Source organism: Sinocyclocheilus anshuiensis, unplaced genomic scaffold (genome assembly GCF_001515605.1).
Source record: "Sinocyclocheilus anshuiensis isolate Anshui unplaced genomic scaffold, SAMN03320099.WGS_v1.1 scaffold1879, whole genome shotgun sequence".
Taxonomy (NCBI): domain Eukaryota; kingdom Metazoa; phylum Chordata; class Actinopteri; order Cypriniformes; family Cyprinidae; genus Sinocyclocheilus; species Sinocyclocheilus anshuiensis.
In genome coordinates this window covers 582,803-599,742 of record NW_015549707.1, presented here as the reverse complement: position 1 = coordinate 599,742, position 16,940 = coordinate 582,803, and the positions used below count along the sequence as shown (strand labels likewise).

Here is a 16,940-nt window from a genome sequence, read left to right as displayed (position 1 = left end):
CCCAAAGCTCTTGGCCAGTGGTTTTTTAACCTCTGCTTAATGATATAAACGGGAATTACCCACGAGCTCTCCCGCGAGCTGTCCCAGCGCACCGCAGGGGAAAGATTTTACTCTATCGCTTTGGTCTAAGTAACGGGGGCGTCCCGGGGCTCGAAATTCACAGGGTAGGAGGGGGCAGTAACGCTGGGTGTAACTAAAAAGGTTCAATGGGAGGAAGCCACGCCCTATTTTGGAGCTCCCACCCCGTTTTGGAGTTCCCGTCCCTATTTGGAGATCTCCGGGCTGCAGTTATACCCTTCTCCAATTCTGCGGGAAAACCGCGGACTTGGCAACACTGCTTATGACCCGACGCAATATAGCGTTTCCTTGTTTACCGCTGTAAACAAAGCAGAGCCGCGCTTTATACGGAGAAGAAAATGCCATTGCCATCGAAACTTTTCTCAAGACAGTACCCTTCAGTGATACATTAATATAACCCCATAAATGTAATGCATTTTTGTACTTATTTTACTGTTTTTTTCGGGATGTACTGGGACAGTGATAAAGTCAAGATAAAGTCGATCTCGATCGACAGTGACCACTGCTTTAGAGAAAAGTATTATCTTTCCTATTTTTACCCAAAATAGGGTGTTGTGAGTATTACTGAGTACACACGTAATGTAATGACGTTAATAATGTAATTTAATTCACACTGAAAGCCGGAGGGCGCCCTTGCGCAGAAACTCCACATATGCATAGTAGAAATAATGCTCCAGGAAGAAGTATCCAGTGATCGCTGTAGCTGAATAAAACGCAGATAGTCTAAAGAAATTTTAACTGAGGAAACCTGGAGACAATAAACATGCGATTGCACAAAAATATATGGCATCTGTGTTCTTCAAGCAATCTTGGGTATTTTTTTATAAGGATAAAGTATATTTATAATGCAATGCTAATCGACATAGCCTTTATCACTGTATATAATGCTATAAAATAGTATGATTTCTGCCTTATTCTGTGATACGAAACCACGTCTGATCACAAAAATAAGTTATTTCAAACACTCGACTAGGTTATGAAGTTAATATGGAGAAAAAGCATGTCAATAAATTAAAATATCTTTGTTGGACAACAGGTTAAACGACTCATACACATGTAAAACTGTCGCACACGTGCTACTGTAGTACATTTACTCAAGGCTCAGACCGATTTTTGTCGCACTGTACAGCCCTATCCAAACCTGTTCCAGATTGTAGGAGCTGCTCAATTTCACGTCCGCCTTCCTTCACGTCGCTCCACACAGTCGCACACAGAAATATGTCAACAACTAGACTTTATCATTATTATCGCGGGAAGACTAATTCTTATCGTGTGGAGAATTTTTACCGGTATATCGCAAACGACAAGATATCGCCCATCCCTACAGCAGAACAGTACGTACACTTCCTGACAATAAAAATGTCGGTCTGTTTATCAGAATTAAAGTCAGTGAAAGCCGCAACTGTACCATAATTCCCTAAGGCAAGGTGTTTAAGACCAAGATTATATAAAGAAATAATATTTCCACAATGCCCTTAAATTAAAAACAATATGCTGCACTTACTCCATGACAAGGGGCTGATCATCAAAGGTCCTGTTCAGCCCTACCTTACCATTCTGGTCTGTAAGAGAACAGATAACATTTACTGTGCAAATCACTGCTGAAGTATAATTTCTATAGCTGTAAGACCATCAATTCAGGCAGAAATACTGAATAAACGAACCAACTGGAGCCAGGGTAATGTACAGAAAGCACTTTCTTTTATTTTTAAGACCTTACCCAAAGTTTGGTTATGGCCCCAGAAGATGAAGACTGTTTGTGTGGAGAGGTCCTTCTGGTAGCCAGTAACAAGCACATCCATCTGAGAGTCTCCATCATAATCACCCGGGACCACACTAGTTATGCTGAAGTCACTAAGAGAGCCAGAGAAACACATGAACAAGGCAATATCAACACAATAAACTCTCACAAAACATGACATATGAAATATTAGTTAAAGTTTTCATATGTGGTTTAGGTTTTACATCATATGTGATATTTCAAGCTGTTATGGCCCATACAATATGATATTGTGATAATATGGAGCTCACACATTCAAGAAGAAAAAAAGCATGTCAATTTTATTCAGAGGCCCAAACTGACCAAAAATATGCTATTTGTGAAGTTGTTATGTATATGTGACCCTGGACCACAAAACCAGTCGTAAGTCGCTGGGGTATATTTGTAGCAATAGCCAAAAATACACTGTATGGGTCAAAATTATTGATTTTTCTTTTATGCCAGAAATCATTAGGATATTAAGTAAAGATCATGTTCCATGAAGATATTTTGTAAATTTACTACCGTAAATATATCAAAACAATTTTTGATTAGTAATATTCATTGCTAAGGACTTCATTTGGAAAACTTTAAAGGCGATTTTCTCAATATTTTGATTTTTTTGCACCCTCAGATTCCAGATTTTCAAATAGTTGTATCTCGGCCAAATATTGTCCTATCCTAACAAACCATACATCAATGGAAAGCTTATTTATTCAGCTTTCAGATGATTTATATATCTGAAAGTGTCAATTGAAAAATTGACACTTAAGACTGGTTTTGTGGTCCAGGGTCACATATGGTCATGAAATGCGATGAAATTCTAATAGCTTGTAATGTAAATCAATGAGATGTTTGTTACAGTATAGCAGACTACATAAAATGTAAATAAACATAAGTTGTCAATGTCTCTCAACAATATGTTGTTTTATGATCAAAGCTCTGTAATTTTAACTGTGAGGAGCAAAACATATAATGCAATGCAATACAATTATATTAGAGAGAAATAAACATTCTTAAAGTCAGTTTTATCTTATTTGATACACACATTTTTAATACAATGTATGTTGTGGATAATGAATGGATAATGAAGTAATCCTAGGTAGCTTCAGTCCAGTAAATATTTCAAGTAAATGTTTACTTGAAATATTGATAATAATATAAAGTTATTCTTTTATTTACTAACTAAAAGTCAAAAGACACATGACATGTACAAAGACGGTGAACATTTTTAGAATTATGACAAAAGGCTGTTCACTTATTAAAAATGATGAACTATCAGTCAGGTGGCAGAAGGCATATAGAAGATTGTGTACAACAGCTTTTCGGCAACATTTTGATCATGTCGATAATTAAGAGGCCTTAGAAATTCATGTATCGAACGTGATACAGTAGGCTTTATTAGTGTGTGTCAGTGTGTATTCTTACCTAGGGAAAGCCTCTTTAGTCAGATGGACTTTAGGTTTGAAATAAGGAGCTTTAAGATCAGCCAAGAAAATCACCATCTCAAAATCTGAAAGAAACAATATTCTCATGAAATAACACAGAATCAGGGTGTCCAGTACCAATAACACAAACAAATAAACAGTACATAAAAACAGAGTACAAAGGGAGTATCTTGCCACACCCCCTGTGACATCTTATTAAAACTCACACATATTGTACAATAAGCAGCATCTTACATTACATTAAATTCAACTTAAAAGGGAAGATTTTGATACATTAATAATCTTAACGTCAGCTAGCAGAACTGTACTTACGCTTCCTGATGATGAAAATGTCAGTCTGTTTATCAGAGTTAAAGTCACCGAAAGCCGCTACCGTACCAAAATTCTCCGGGCCAAATAAATCAACAGTAACCTCCTGCAATGCAAACGTGACATGTTGTCCCACAAAACTGAATAATAACGTCAAAAACCAAGCCCATGACAGCAACATTGTGCAGTTAGCTTCGGTCACCACAAACCGGAACACGGCATGTCGTTCTACGGCAGCCAGCGGAGTACATATAGGCTTTGCGACCGTGTGAGTGCTAACCGGCAGTGCGAGTGTGATGTTGTTATTTAGCTGTCGTTATGGCAAGCCTAGCGGATGTCGGCTGGAAGCTGCTGGAGTTCAAAGCCAGATCTAAGCGATCAGGTTTGGCTTTTTGTGATGCATGGCATTGAGCACGATTAAGCAGTGCGCATTTGCTCTCTCGGTGCATTTTGATCCATTGTCCGTGCCGCAAAAGCGCATTAACATGAGTTTTCTTTTCTGTGTGGCAGAGAGCAGAGCCCAAAGGTCAGGTGTGAAGTTTACGCTGATCAGGGCTATATGTAGAGACTAACAGCACACTGCGCTTCAGGCTTTGAATTTTTAAGGAGTAGCACTTTAAAAGACTTCAGTCTCCTGAATGTCTAAGGTTTTGAAAGGCCTTTTAACCCTCTTAATTCAGTGCTTGTTAGCGTCTGCTTCAGCCTGACATTAAAACTCAAGTAGCCCTTGAAAGGGTTTTCAGAATCCACTTGTGGTTATGTAAGATAGATAAATAAATAAAATCACACATAGTTTCTTCCAGCTAGTTTTGTTTGTTGAAGGCAAACCGTGAACAAGAAAAGTGCTTGCCCTAATGTTATTCTAAACCTGTATAGAAAAATATTAAATGAATGTAAATAGTGGCTGTCCTTCTACCTAATATTATCTTCTTTTGTGTTCTACAAATTCATATGGGTTTAGAACAACATGGGTGAGTAAACAATGACAGATTTTTTTTTGCCATAATTTTTTAAAATAGTTTTATTTGTACAGCTTTATAGAAATGAATGATGTTAATATCTTAATGCCTTATTGTCGTATTGAACAGATTAGAGTTGTTGATATTATAGTTTACATTTTGTGATTACAAGCAATCAAGCAGTTGAGATTTGCAATATAGAATATATCGCTTTACATGAGTATGCATGGTGTGAAGTTGGATATACTTATATATCCTGTGAGGTAATATAGTTTACATTTTGCAGCAATATAAACATTTTGAGATTTGCGCTACTTCACTTTACAATATGACTACGGATCACACATTGTCAGTCATTATTACCTTAGAAGTTGCATTGGCATTGTAGCTTATATGGTGTCATGGTCATTTTTGCACATTTTAATTATCATCTCATCCCCTGACGTCAGTCATACCAGATCGTCTTTCAATTGCGCATAATGTAATTTGTTGCATGTCCATCCAGTAACCATGCCTGAAGAAAATCTCACTGTGTGATCTCTATTTTCTGCTAACCCTCTGAATTACACGAATGTTGTCGTTTAACTTAATAGAGGCCTGGCGTAGAGTTCACCTAATGAAAAACAGCCAACACTGCCAATGAAGTGAATGTCCATCGCAAACTCCGGAAACTTGGTAAGTTGGGGCGTAGTGATTGACACTTTAGAAATAAGAACTTTCCGTTTCAATTTACAAGCATCTGAATGAAGGTTAATAACGGTTTAATTTTTGAAAGCCAATGCATTCATATAACAGTCTTGGTTCAGACTGTTTGATGCCTAATTGAAAATTGGTGCTTAATTTATTTTCTTTTTCATTGCAGAAAATAATAATTCTAGTTTTTCATCTGTAATAATTCATCGGATGTATAGGCTTACGCATAAATAATCCTTGGTGATATATCATGGGGGAAATTCTGTGATTAATGAAATCAGTAATGCAGTCCAGTACCTCTCATCTCTTTCTGTCAATGTCTGATCAAATCTGTTAACAAAGGGTCTGTATGCTTCTCGAGGCAAGTTACTTTTATATCAATGTGGTGAAACTAAAATGAGGAGTATCTTTCATTTGCCTGTTGGATGTGCACTGCTTAGCTGGAGATGGTTTTGTCCCAGCTACTTAAAAGCTGATGGGAATTATGCTAATTTGCTAGGAATTTTCAGTACCTGAGGTATTGACCCTGGGTCGATTCTATTAAAATGTAAATTGCTCCAAAGTTAAATGTGTCTGAAATAGTGCTCGAGTTGATGGGGTTCCCCTGAATTTCACACCTAGCAGAAAAAGCTGAATCTACTGGTGTCAGGTTCCATTATTCACAGAGTTTGTGCCAGTGCCTTCAATTTTGCAATCAAGCTGTGTGTGTTTGCAATGACGTTCGATTTGATATATGCATTTGGAGAACAATAGCTTTAGTCTTTTGCATTTTGCTTTGATTGTTTTCCTGGCATGCTTTGCTGCCTTTGCACCCCAGTAAATCTACATTTCGCTGCTCTTAGCATTGTAAATGGAACAGAAAACCATTTAGGTTACAGAGACTAAATGAAGCACATTTTGATTTTGTTGAGTCAGCTCAACCTCGGCATACTAAGTAGCCTAAAGTGGGCCTGTAGCGGGTCAGTAGTCTATAGTAGCATCATCAAGAAGCCATGCTGGCTTTGAAGTATGCTCCTCACTTCCATCCAGGGATAATTGAATTGCATCTAAAGACGAGATAAGCATCACAATATTTCAGATCTATGCTGATTCAAGTGTTCTTTAACATCGGTCTTTGCTTTCTATGATCAGGCTCCATCTATGAACCCCTTAAGCTATCCATACTGCACCGGGAGGATGAGCCCCTTTGGGAGAAACTTGACCGCTACTATAGCGCAGGTGAGAATTTATGTCCTAGATGTAATTAGTTTTTCGTATAGTTTTAAGAATAGAAGCCGATCCGAGCGTTTAATGAAATGGTTGGCTCAGGATAGTTGGAGAACATCTTTTGAGCACTCTATTATGGTCTTTAAATGAGGCATTTAACCTCATTCTGTCGTGTCATGGATTAATCTAGATGCACCACCTTTTTTTAATTTTAATTACAAGTACAAAATTATAAAGCAATGCATTTAAGGTGTCGAGCTGTGTACAAATTGCAAAGTTACTCCTGATTTTTTCTAATATAGTTGATCTGTGTATTAAGTGCACTGGTGTTTACTCATATTTAAAAATAATTTAATTATGGCAAGATGTTTCGTAATTTAATTAGAGGATTAAAAAAGTCTCCAAACCATTACATTTAATTATAATACCCGGCAAATGAGTTGAGTCCAAGCACTAAAAGATTCATTTGGAGCTAGTATGGTTTCTCATTGCTGAGCTCCTCTGTGCATTTTGCTCTTAATCAATACTCATCTCTTTTCCTGCCTACCCTCTTTCTCCCTCTCCTCTCACCTAATCTCGCTTTCAATTTCAGTCTTCAACATGACAATAAATACTGCTATAAAAGATGAAACAGCGTATGTAAGATTAAGAGTTTTCTTGATAGTTCTATTAGTTCTTAAAGATGAAGAAAAATCAGTCACTTGTTTTTTGGGGTTATTTAGCTTAGTTTAAATGTTTGTGTTATTTGTAAACCACTGATTTAGAATTATCTCCAACTTGTTGGTTGCTGGTTGTTGATGATATCATAATGATTGGTAATTCCCGCAGGTGAGGCTGATCTTGTTAGTGGCAGGTAGACTGATATTTGTGCTGATGCACTGCAAAAAAATAATAATGATAATAATTTATTAATATGTAATACTTTGCTCTTGTTTTCTAGTAAACGTCTATAAGATTAATTTTGCTTGAGAAGCAACATGACAAAATATAAGATAATAATCCAGTTTTCAGAGAAATCTAACAAAGTATAGCAAGAATTAAAATGTAAAAAATCTATAAAAAATATACTTTTTGCAATGACTAGGACACATTTATCAATACTTACGCAATGGTTTCATTTGTAAAATTTCTTTTAAAAACAAGAATGACGGCTCTCTACTGTTTAGAATTCAGTACAGTACATGGTGCATGTTTACATTACAGTACAAAATTGTTCCTTAAAGGGGTCATGAACTGAGAAACCAAAATTCCCTTGATCTTTTAGAATTGTCTATATTTCTGCATAAAAATGACCCAAAACATAATTCGATTTTCACACAAATCCTGAAAGTAGACAAAGAGAATCCAATCAAACAAAGGAGACAAAAATATATACTTTGTCATTTATTTATTGAGAAAAATGATCCGGTGTTAAATATTTGTGAGTGGCAAAAGTATGTGAATCTTTGCTTTCAGTATCTGGTGTGACCCAATTTTGCATCAATAAATGCAAGTAACATTTCTTGTAACTGCTGATCAGTCCTGCACAACGGCTTGTTGGAATTTTAGCCCATTCTTCAGTACAGAACCATTTCAACTCTGTGATGTTGGTGGGTTTCCTTCTATGAACATGGCAAGCTGTCCTGGACCAGATGCAGCAAAACAGGCCCAAACCATGATACTACCACCACCATGTTTCACAGATGGGATAAGGTTCTTATGCTGGAATGCAGTGTTTTCTTTCTCCAAACATAACGCTGCTCATTTAAACCAAAATATTCTATTTTGGTCTCATCCATCCACAAAACATGGATGTCTTGTCAAAGTCTTGTCCACATGATCTTTAGCAAACTGCAGATGGGCAGCGATTTTCTTTTTGAAGAGCAGTGGCTTTCTTCTTGTGACTCTGCCATGCACACCATGGTTGTTCCGTGTTCTCCTGATGATGGACTCATAAACATTAACATTCACCAATGTGAGAAAGGCCTTTAGTTACTTAGAAGTTAGCCTGCAGTCATTTGAAACCTAGTGGACTTTTACACGTCTTGCTTTTAGAGTGTACTTTGTTGGTGGACCACTCCTGGGGAGGGTAACAGTGGTCTTGAATTTCCTCCATTTGTACACAATCTGTCTGACTGTGGATTGGTGGAGTCCAAACTCTTTAGAGATGGCTTTGAAAGCTTTTCTAGCCTGATGAACAGCGTCAACTCTTTTTCTGAGGTCCTCCGAGATCTCATTTGTTTCTTCCACAAACATGACCAAACTTTGATAGATCCCTGTTCTTTTATATAAAACAGGGCACACACTGACACCTGATAGTCATCTCACTGATTAAAAACACCTCTGAACAGATGGACTCTAATTTCACCTTCAAATTAACAGCTAATCCTAGAGATTCACATACTTTTGCTGCTCACAGATATGTAGTATTGGATAATTTTACTGAATAAATAAATGACAGTATATATTTTCATCTCATTTGTTTGATTGGGTTCTCTTTGTCAACTTTCAGGACTTGCATGAAAATCTGATGATTTTTTGGGTTATATTTATGCAGAAATATAGACAGTTCTAAAGGGTTCATGAACTTTCAAGCAGCACTGTATAAGAGGTCACTGTACTATAAAAACCTGTAAATCCTGTAAGTTTCAGAACTCAAAACTTTGTCGTTAGTCTAAAAACAGCTTATATTGAAGCCAGTCTACCAAAACGGCTGTACCTCTCTATGATGTAAAAGTGTGGCTAAACACCACCTCTACAGAAGATCATCAACGCCTGCTTCTACATCACTGCCTGCTTAGCCCCACCCACTGATTAACGCATGTAGTGTTTGCAAGAGAGAAATGCAGAAACCAAATCATAAAGATGATCCGAAGATATCAAGACGCAGTGCAGTGCCGAGGTGTGGAAAAAACAGTGGAATAAATTTTACTATGCTACTACTGTAGAAATGTAGCAAATTGCGGCCTTATTGAGTTTTGTATTATATTTGGATTTGAACTTCAGTATAACCAGTTTGAAAAAAGTGTGTAAACATGCAAATTGGTCTGTAGGTACTTGGTTACAGTAAAATGGTTGTCATTGTGCCTCATTGAGAAAACAATTCATGTAATTTGAAAGATGCAGTCATTCAATGTACTTTGTGCCAATGCAATAGAAAATTATTTATATGGCCTACAAAGACTGCACTTGTGTTCACTCACTGTAAAGTGTTTTAAAAAGTGATCTAAGTATTACGAAATGTATCCTAGTGATTTAATTCTTAAATGTGTCTTGTTTTTAAAGATATTTTTTACAGGACAAGAGAGAATATGACCCCACCAGATCTGTGCCCTACTGTACATTTATATGCATGCAAACTGTGGAGAGTGGAACATGGAGCTCTCTGTCTAATTCTTATTGCAAAAAAGGTGTTTGACCAATGGATGGAGGACATAAACATCTCAGATTGGCCTTATGGTTCAATACAAAGAACATAGACTCCAGCTGCTTGTTTTAAAATATTATAGGAAAGTGGTGTGTATGGTGTATCTGTTTTGTCTAGCACACCTGATTCAATCTCTCAGCTCATTAGCAGAATTCTCGGTGAACTTGTTTCATCCTCCACAAAAATGATGGAAAAGCCTTGTTTCTTGAACACTGCATACATGAAATCAATGTTTTCAATCTCTTTCCTCCATCCGGACTTCAACCTGTTCCTAAAGCTCATTTAAAATCCCCAGACAGCCAACCCTGAGATGAGAGCTCTGCAGGGTGAGAGAGAGGGAGGAAGTGAGAGAGAACAAAGAGAAAAGAGTGACCGAGAGGATGCTTCTCATTTCAATGATCCTTTTGAATGAGTCATGGTTGAAGCAGACAAACGTACAGCGTTAGCGCAGGGTAATCCCGTTTTGAAAGTGAATCCCCATGTCATTCCCTATAAGACGAATCCTACAATAATAAATAAATGTGGTAAGTTTCATAATTCGGATAGTAATGGTTTTGGTAGACTCTTCTTCGGAGCTGAATCTGAGCTACGGAGCTGAATTATAAGTACTGTAAATGAATGCAGCACATTACATGCAACATGCACGGTATGTTATTCTGAACATTTTATAGAAGGTTATTGCCATTTTTATCTCCGGTCTTTCTCATTTTTCCATCTTTCTCGCTCTCTTTCTGGGTTTTCCTATTTATGTGGTAATGAAATCATGCTTCAGTGCTTCTCATTTCCTCTTCTCCTCTCTGGCCTGTTTGTTGTGAATGCAGTTCTGCTATCTTTCCCCTGCCTCCACAAGATTAAGGTTGGAGAAAACAAGCTTTAACTTTTAATGGGCAAAAGAGTTTCTTTCTCTTTCTTTCTTTGTCTTCTTCCTCTGTCTCTCTTCATCTGTGTGCCCCCCCCCCTTTCTTCTTGGTGTATAAAAATGGCTTCTTCGTGGAAACCTCGTGTTTGTGTGTGCAGTTTTAGGGGTTGATTTAGAGGTGTATTATGCTGTTAGATGATGAGAGAGATGCAGTCTTCAAAGAACTTGCATCTAGAGTGCTGTGATGCATTCTATCCCTCATGCTAAAGATGCATGTGAATAATATGTAATTTCGCTGCTTTTCTTTTCTCCATAGAAGTCACTTAATGCACAGGTGGTCCTCTGCATGCTGCACCGATTTTGAAATGACTGCAAATGAGATTTTCTTGATTAGTAATTTAAGGTTTTCACAGGAGCAAATGGGCAGTAATAGCAGGCTGTGAGGCAGATTTCGCCAGATTAATTGATCTCTCAACTGTTCCTCCCTGAAACATTCTGGAAGACTCCAACTGCAGTCTTCCTTTCAGTCCTGCCGGCATCAACCACAGTTACAGTACAAGGCCTAATCAGATGAAGACGTATTTATCGCCCTTTCTGGATTGCCGGATTCTTCCGATGGGAGTCGGAGTAATCCTGGCTGCAGTCTCTCTGAAGAGTACATTAATATTCTGACTAATTCCCCCCAGTGTCTCCTTATCCCCCAGCCCTGCTGGCACTGTCTCTTTGAATTGACCCAAACTCTACATAACAAATGATGGCTCGGAATGAATGTCCCCTTCATTTGTGCTGCCGTAATGTGCTGATGAAAAATGAAGTACCCTATTCAGCCTGATTATACATTAGTAAAGAGAAATCACAGTGGAGAGAGAAAGTTTAACAGTTGGGCACAGTGATGGATAAAGCTGTGTTTCCTTTTTTTTTTTTTTTTTTACTGTTTTTTTTAATTTCATAATATTGATGAAGACGAGAAACTTGCAATAATATTTAATTAGCTTAATTATACATGCAGTGGTATTTTATGTCAGACAGCTAGAATAACAGGTGTGAAAAGGTGTTCATCAAAGATGCGTAAACAGCAAGTTACAGTAAGTGTTTGTGGAGGCACCTGCTGTTGCTGTGGGCTGTTGATAGTAACACTGTATCTGTTTTTATCTTTGTCTTTCTCTCATTTCTTCTAGTCAAGAGCACCATTCTGAATTGTCAGAGCCCTACCACTGGTCTGTTCCCAGTGAAGACCTGTTCCACCTGTAAGGAGGCTAAAGTCAGAGACTCCCTCTACTGCGCTGCCAGTATCTGGGCACTGGCACTAGCATACAGGTAGTAGTACTGAGTAGTAATGTATGTGCAATACCTTTCTATAAATTGTTTATTTTCTAGTTTACATGATCAAGATGATAATCAATATGACCAAGTGCTACATGTATATCAAGTGCTATATACTGTATATTTAGAGATTATTAATAATTAAGAAGTTTATCTAAAAAAACAAAAAAACAAAAGATAAGTGTGATGTGCATGGTGTGCATATGCAACAAGGCAAAAACAGCACAGAGGCCCCATATGCAGTGGTGTACTGTATATACCATCTGTGGTGTCTGGGGAAAAACAAAATGAGTTTAACAGCCAAGGAAAAAAGGCTGAACAAACTATTTTACACCATCTTAAAGCATATCTGTTAGTGAGCTATTTTAGTGAGCAAGAGGAATCTTTATTGTCAGATGAGTTGTATTATGCAGAAAAACATGTGTACGTTTATTTATACTGGTTGTTGTGTCACTTGGTGTGAACAGACCTTATGTCTATGATTTTTGCCTAAATAAGCAGTATTGTGGTATGACTTGGTAGAATAGGCCTCTTTAAATGAAACCTTGAAAATGAATGTTTCATTATCGTAGAGAAAAATGAAATATGTGGTTTACATACACTAATATTCAAAAGGTTTTGGTATGTTTCTTTTTTTTTCAAGAAATTAATACTTTTATTCAGCATTGATCAAAAGTGAGAGTAAAGAAATTTATGTTGCAACAGATTTCTATTTCAAATCAATCAATTTCAAATAAATGCTGTTTTTTTTTAAAAGGAACACGCCTCTATTTTTTGAAAATAGGCTCATTTTTCAACTCCCCTAGAGTTAAACAGTTGAGTTTTACTGTTTTCGAATCCATTCAGCAGATCTCCGGGTCTGACGGTAGCACTTTTAGCTGTAGCTTAGCATAGATCATTGAATCTGATTAGACCGTTAGCATCTCGCTCAAAAATGACCAAAGAGTTTCTATATTTTTCCTATTTAAAACTGGACTCTTCTGTAGTTACATCGTGTAATAGGACCGACAGAAAATGAAAAGTTGCGATTTTCTAGGCCGATATGGCTAGGAACTATACTCTCATTCCGGCGTAATAATCAAGGAACTTTGCTGCCGTACCATGGGTGCAGCAGGCGCCTGAAAATAGTTCCCAGCTAGGTAATAGAAAAAATATAGAAACTCTTTGGTCATTTTTTAGCGAGATGCTAACAGTCTAATCAGATTCAATGATCTATGCTAAGCTGCAGCTAAAAGTGCTACCGCCAGACCCCGAGATCGGCTGAATGGATTCGAAAACGGTAAAACTCAACTGTTTAACTCTAGGGGAGTTGGAAAATTAGCCTATTTTCAAAAATAGTGGCGTGTTCCTTTAACTTTCTGTTCATCAGAGATTCCTGCAAATAGTGCATTACAGTTTCTACTGAAATATTAAACGGCACAACTGTTTCCGACATTGATAATAATAAAAATATTAAAATTATTTCTGAAGAATTATGTGATGCTGAAGACTGGAGTGAAGGCTGCTGAATGGCAGCTGCGCCATCACAGGAATAAATTAGCACAAATTTAAAATGTAAAAAATGTAAATGTATTTAAACAGAAAACAGTTATTTTAAATTAATGTAATATTTCATAATGATGCTTTTTTTTTTACTGTATTTTTTATCAAATAAAAGCAGCCTTGGTAAGTGTAAGAGACTTTTCCCCCCTACAAACATTTAAATAATCCATTAAAGGGTAGTGTAAGTATTCACTCTTTTGATAGATTTATATCAGTGGCAGCTTTAATCACATTGAGGTAAGCATGTTTACCCACTGATCAAGAGCAATTTGGCCAATTGATCCAGGTACATTTGTTCCAGTGCTCAAAATAGTGGACTGCTGTTTTACACTGCAGTTTCCAAAGCTCAGGTAAGACAAAATTAGACTGAACTTAATGTCCAGGGATGTACTGGATACCGTATAGCTTAAAGGTTATATGTTCAAACTCTGCAAGGGGGAATTAACAAACTCTCACCTTTATGCCCTTGAACAAGATATTGGAGCTAAAGCCCAGGTTCCTCTTGGGGGATTGTCCAAAGTCACTTTGAGTCCAAGATGTTATGACCAAACACCGCCCTGCTCGCTCTTTAACTGGGCTGTTGTAGAGCATTTATCTTGTTCTTTAGCTGCTTCATTGATTTGGCTTTGTGTTCTGAATCATTTTCCTTCCTAAAAATGAACTTTCTCCCAAGAGGTTCACTTGCAGTATTTCCTTGTGTTTTGCACCGTCTTTCCGTCTTTCATTTGAAGGCAGATTTCCCTCCAAAAATAAGAATAAGATCTGTCATCATTTATTCAGCCTCATGTCATTCCAAACCTCTGTGACTTCTGTTGAATGCAAAATAAGATGCTTTGAAGAAAGCATTTTGTGACAAGGACAAAAAAATCTTCATAAAACACAATAAAAGTCCTTTTTGTTCAGGCGGGAGGTTTTGATGCATGACTGTTTCTAGGCAGTGTCTGATTGGTTTGGTATTGCTCTTTCCCTTCGTAATAATTGAACCAACACTGACTGGGACAACTAAACACTTGAATATTGTTTTGTAGGTTTATTTTCCTTATTCATATCTCTAACAGCCATGGTTGTTTGTCATTCATAGTAATAATTAACAGTTGAACTGAGAATGCCATTTAAATTCCAATTCAGTTCTGAATTGATTTGAGGTAGCACACAGGATGCAGAATTTTAATGTAATTTTTAACTAGAAAGGCAAAGTTTAAATGTTCTAGAAAAAAATATTGACGTATAAAGATTTATTGTCCTTTTATATTTTCACAATTTCACAATATCTTCACTGAATTTCAGTATTCTGTAAAAAGGGAATTATAGATATTCTAAACACATATATCTATCCTATGCACAAACACACACACACCTCCCTTCTTTCTAAAGCAGGTCACCAGCACTCTGGGGGCCCGGGTCAAGGTTACAAGATTTATAGGAGGGCACCCAAGAAAGAGACTTTCCATTGAACTCCTAAGACAAAGTGTTATTTTTTCCCTTCTCACTCCTCCTGGAGAGGGTTGTTCCTCTAGAGGACGAATGTGACGATAAAAATAGAGAGCAGGCGTATATCAGAGACGGGCGTAGTCATCAGTCTTCACCTGTGCATATTAGCATTGTCAGAGGAGTTTAATTAAGATGATTCCAATTTGACAGCAAAGCCTGAATCCATTACTTATTCTCTATTTGTCTCTGTAAGAGTATATGTGGGTGGTGTTTGCACATGCATGCTCTACATGAGCTTTCTCGCTATGTGTTAAAGGTTTGTCTCATTTGCTTGTTTGCTTTTTTATGACTGTGATAGTTTCAACACTTAACTTAGTAGATGGTAATGGCATGCTGCAGATTCTTTGCTATTTAAAATATGCATTTTCAACATAATGAAGTGTTTTCCAGGAACTCATGCAGAATGTTTGTCGCACAGGCACATTGACGATGACATGGGCCGCACTCATGAACTGGAGCACTCTGCTATCAAGTGCATGCGGGGGATTATGTACTGCTACATGCGGCAGTCTGATAAGGTGGGTCACAGCGTCACACCATAGGACAGAACGCAGCAGTGCTGCATGCATCAATTTTGCCTTTTGAAAACTCGAGCAACCTGCTGAAGATCGCTTTATTCACCCCTGATGAGCGGTTTCATACTACAAAACAACCTTACGGTTCTCTTGATCATTTTTGGTACTGTTCTTTTAAGGTTAAGGTTACGCTTATGCAGCAGCTTGCAGGTCAAACGTCCTTGTGCAGAGTTGGCGCAAGTTTGGCAAGATTGCATAGTTTGCATTTAGCACTGCATGTAATTTGTTGTCTATTGTGACCCCTAAACTTGCTCACATTGGTTGATTGATTAACTTTGCCATGTATTTCTTTATGTAGATTTCCACTGTACCTCAGATTTGTTTTCAAAGAAAATGTACACGCATCCCATACTTTTCACATTTTCTCCAGTTCACCACACTTTCAGGCAACACTGGGTTTTCTCAGAAAGAGCTCTACACATGGCATGAGGCTTTTTTTATGGCCCCACTCAGTGTTTCATGGCTCAACAGTAAGGATTTTTTTTTCCTTCAAGCCTGGCAGGACAGTAGTTCCAATTTTTACTTACCCTACCATTATAACTAGCTTCACCATAAAATAGTGATTTTATTTAGCAATGTATTTTTATATTTACTAGAAATAATATTTATGTTTTTCATGAAATGTTATAGAGTTAGTTTAACCAGAAATGAAAATTATCATCATTTAATCAGCCTTTTTAATCAGACTTTTGTTTGTCTTTGAAAAACAAATTAACATATTTGTGATGAAACCTGAGAGATTTCTTTAAAAAAAGAAGAAAAAAAAATCCATTGGAAGTCCACACAAACAAAAATTTGATCAAAGCACATGTCAGAGTACACTGGTTCTCGTACCTCAAGCAAGCGTGTTTGATGTTCTCTATGTATGTGTGTTTATAATAGTGCTGTCAAATGATTAATCGCGATTAATCACATCCAAAATATAAGTTTTTGTTTACATAATATATGTGTGTGTGCTGTGAATATTTATTATGTATATACAAATACACACACATACAATATATGTTTTGAAAATATTTACATATATTTTTTACAATCATGTGGGGGGGTCTCTCCTCAACCACCACCTGTGTGCAGCATCCACCTGGATGATGCGACGGCAGCCACAGGACAACTGCACCAGTGCGCTCACCACACACCAGCTACAGGTGGAGAGGAGAGAGAGAGAGATAGAGCCAATTCAGTGGATGGGGATTAGTAGGAGGCCTTGATTGACAAGGGCCAGTGGTGGCAGTTTGGCCACTGTGATTGTGAACTGTGATTAACCACATTATTTTAGAAAGCTGAGTTAA

At 37.3% G+C, this 16,940-nt stretch overlaps 1 protein-coding gene and 1 pseudogene across 1 annotated transcript in view; one reads left to right on the top strand and one right to left on the bottom strand.

Annotated features, from left to right (window-relative positions):
- The window catches only part of LOC107660666 (T-cell immunomodulatory protein-like), a 156,619-nt gene extending 152,766 nt beyond the window's left edge, over window positions 1-3,853 (bottom strand). Inside the window, exons 1-4 of the mRNA XM_016450054.1 lie at window positions 3,598-3,853; window positions 3,266-3,350; window positions 1,799-1,932; window positions 1,583-1,640 (exon numbers count right to left, since the gene is read on the bottom strand). Of these exons, the coding sequence (XP_016305540.1) occupies window positions 1,583-1,640; window positions 1,799-1,932; window positions 3,266-3,350; window positions 3,598-3,775 (455 nt within the window). The 5' untranslated portion in view covers window positions 3,776-3,853. The remainder of the gene's footprint in view (window positions 1-1,582; window positions 1,641-1,798; window positions 1,933-3,265; window positions 3,351-3,597) is intronic.
- LOC107660672 (phosphorylase b kinase regulatory subunit beta-like) overlaps window positions 3,843-16,940 on the top strand; it is an 82,479-nt pseudogene continuing 69,381 nt past the window's right edge.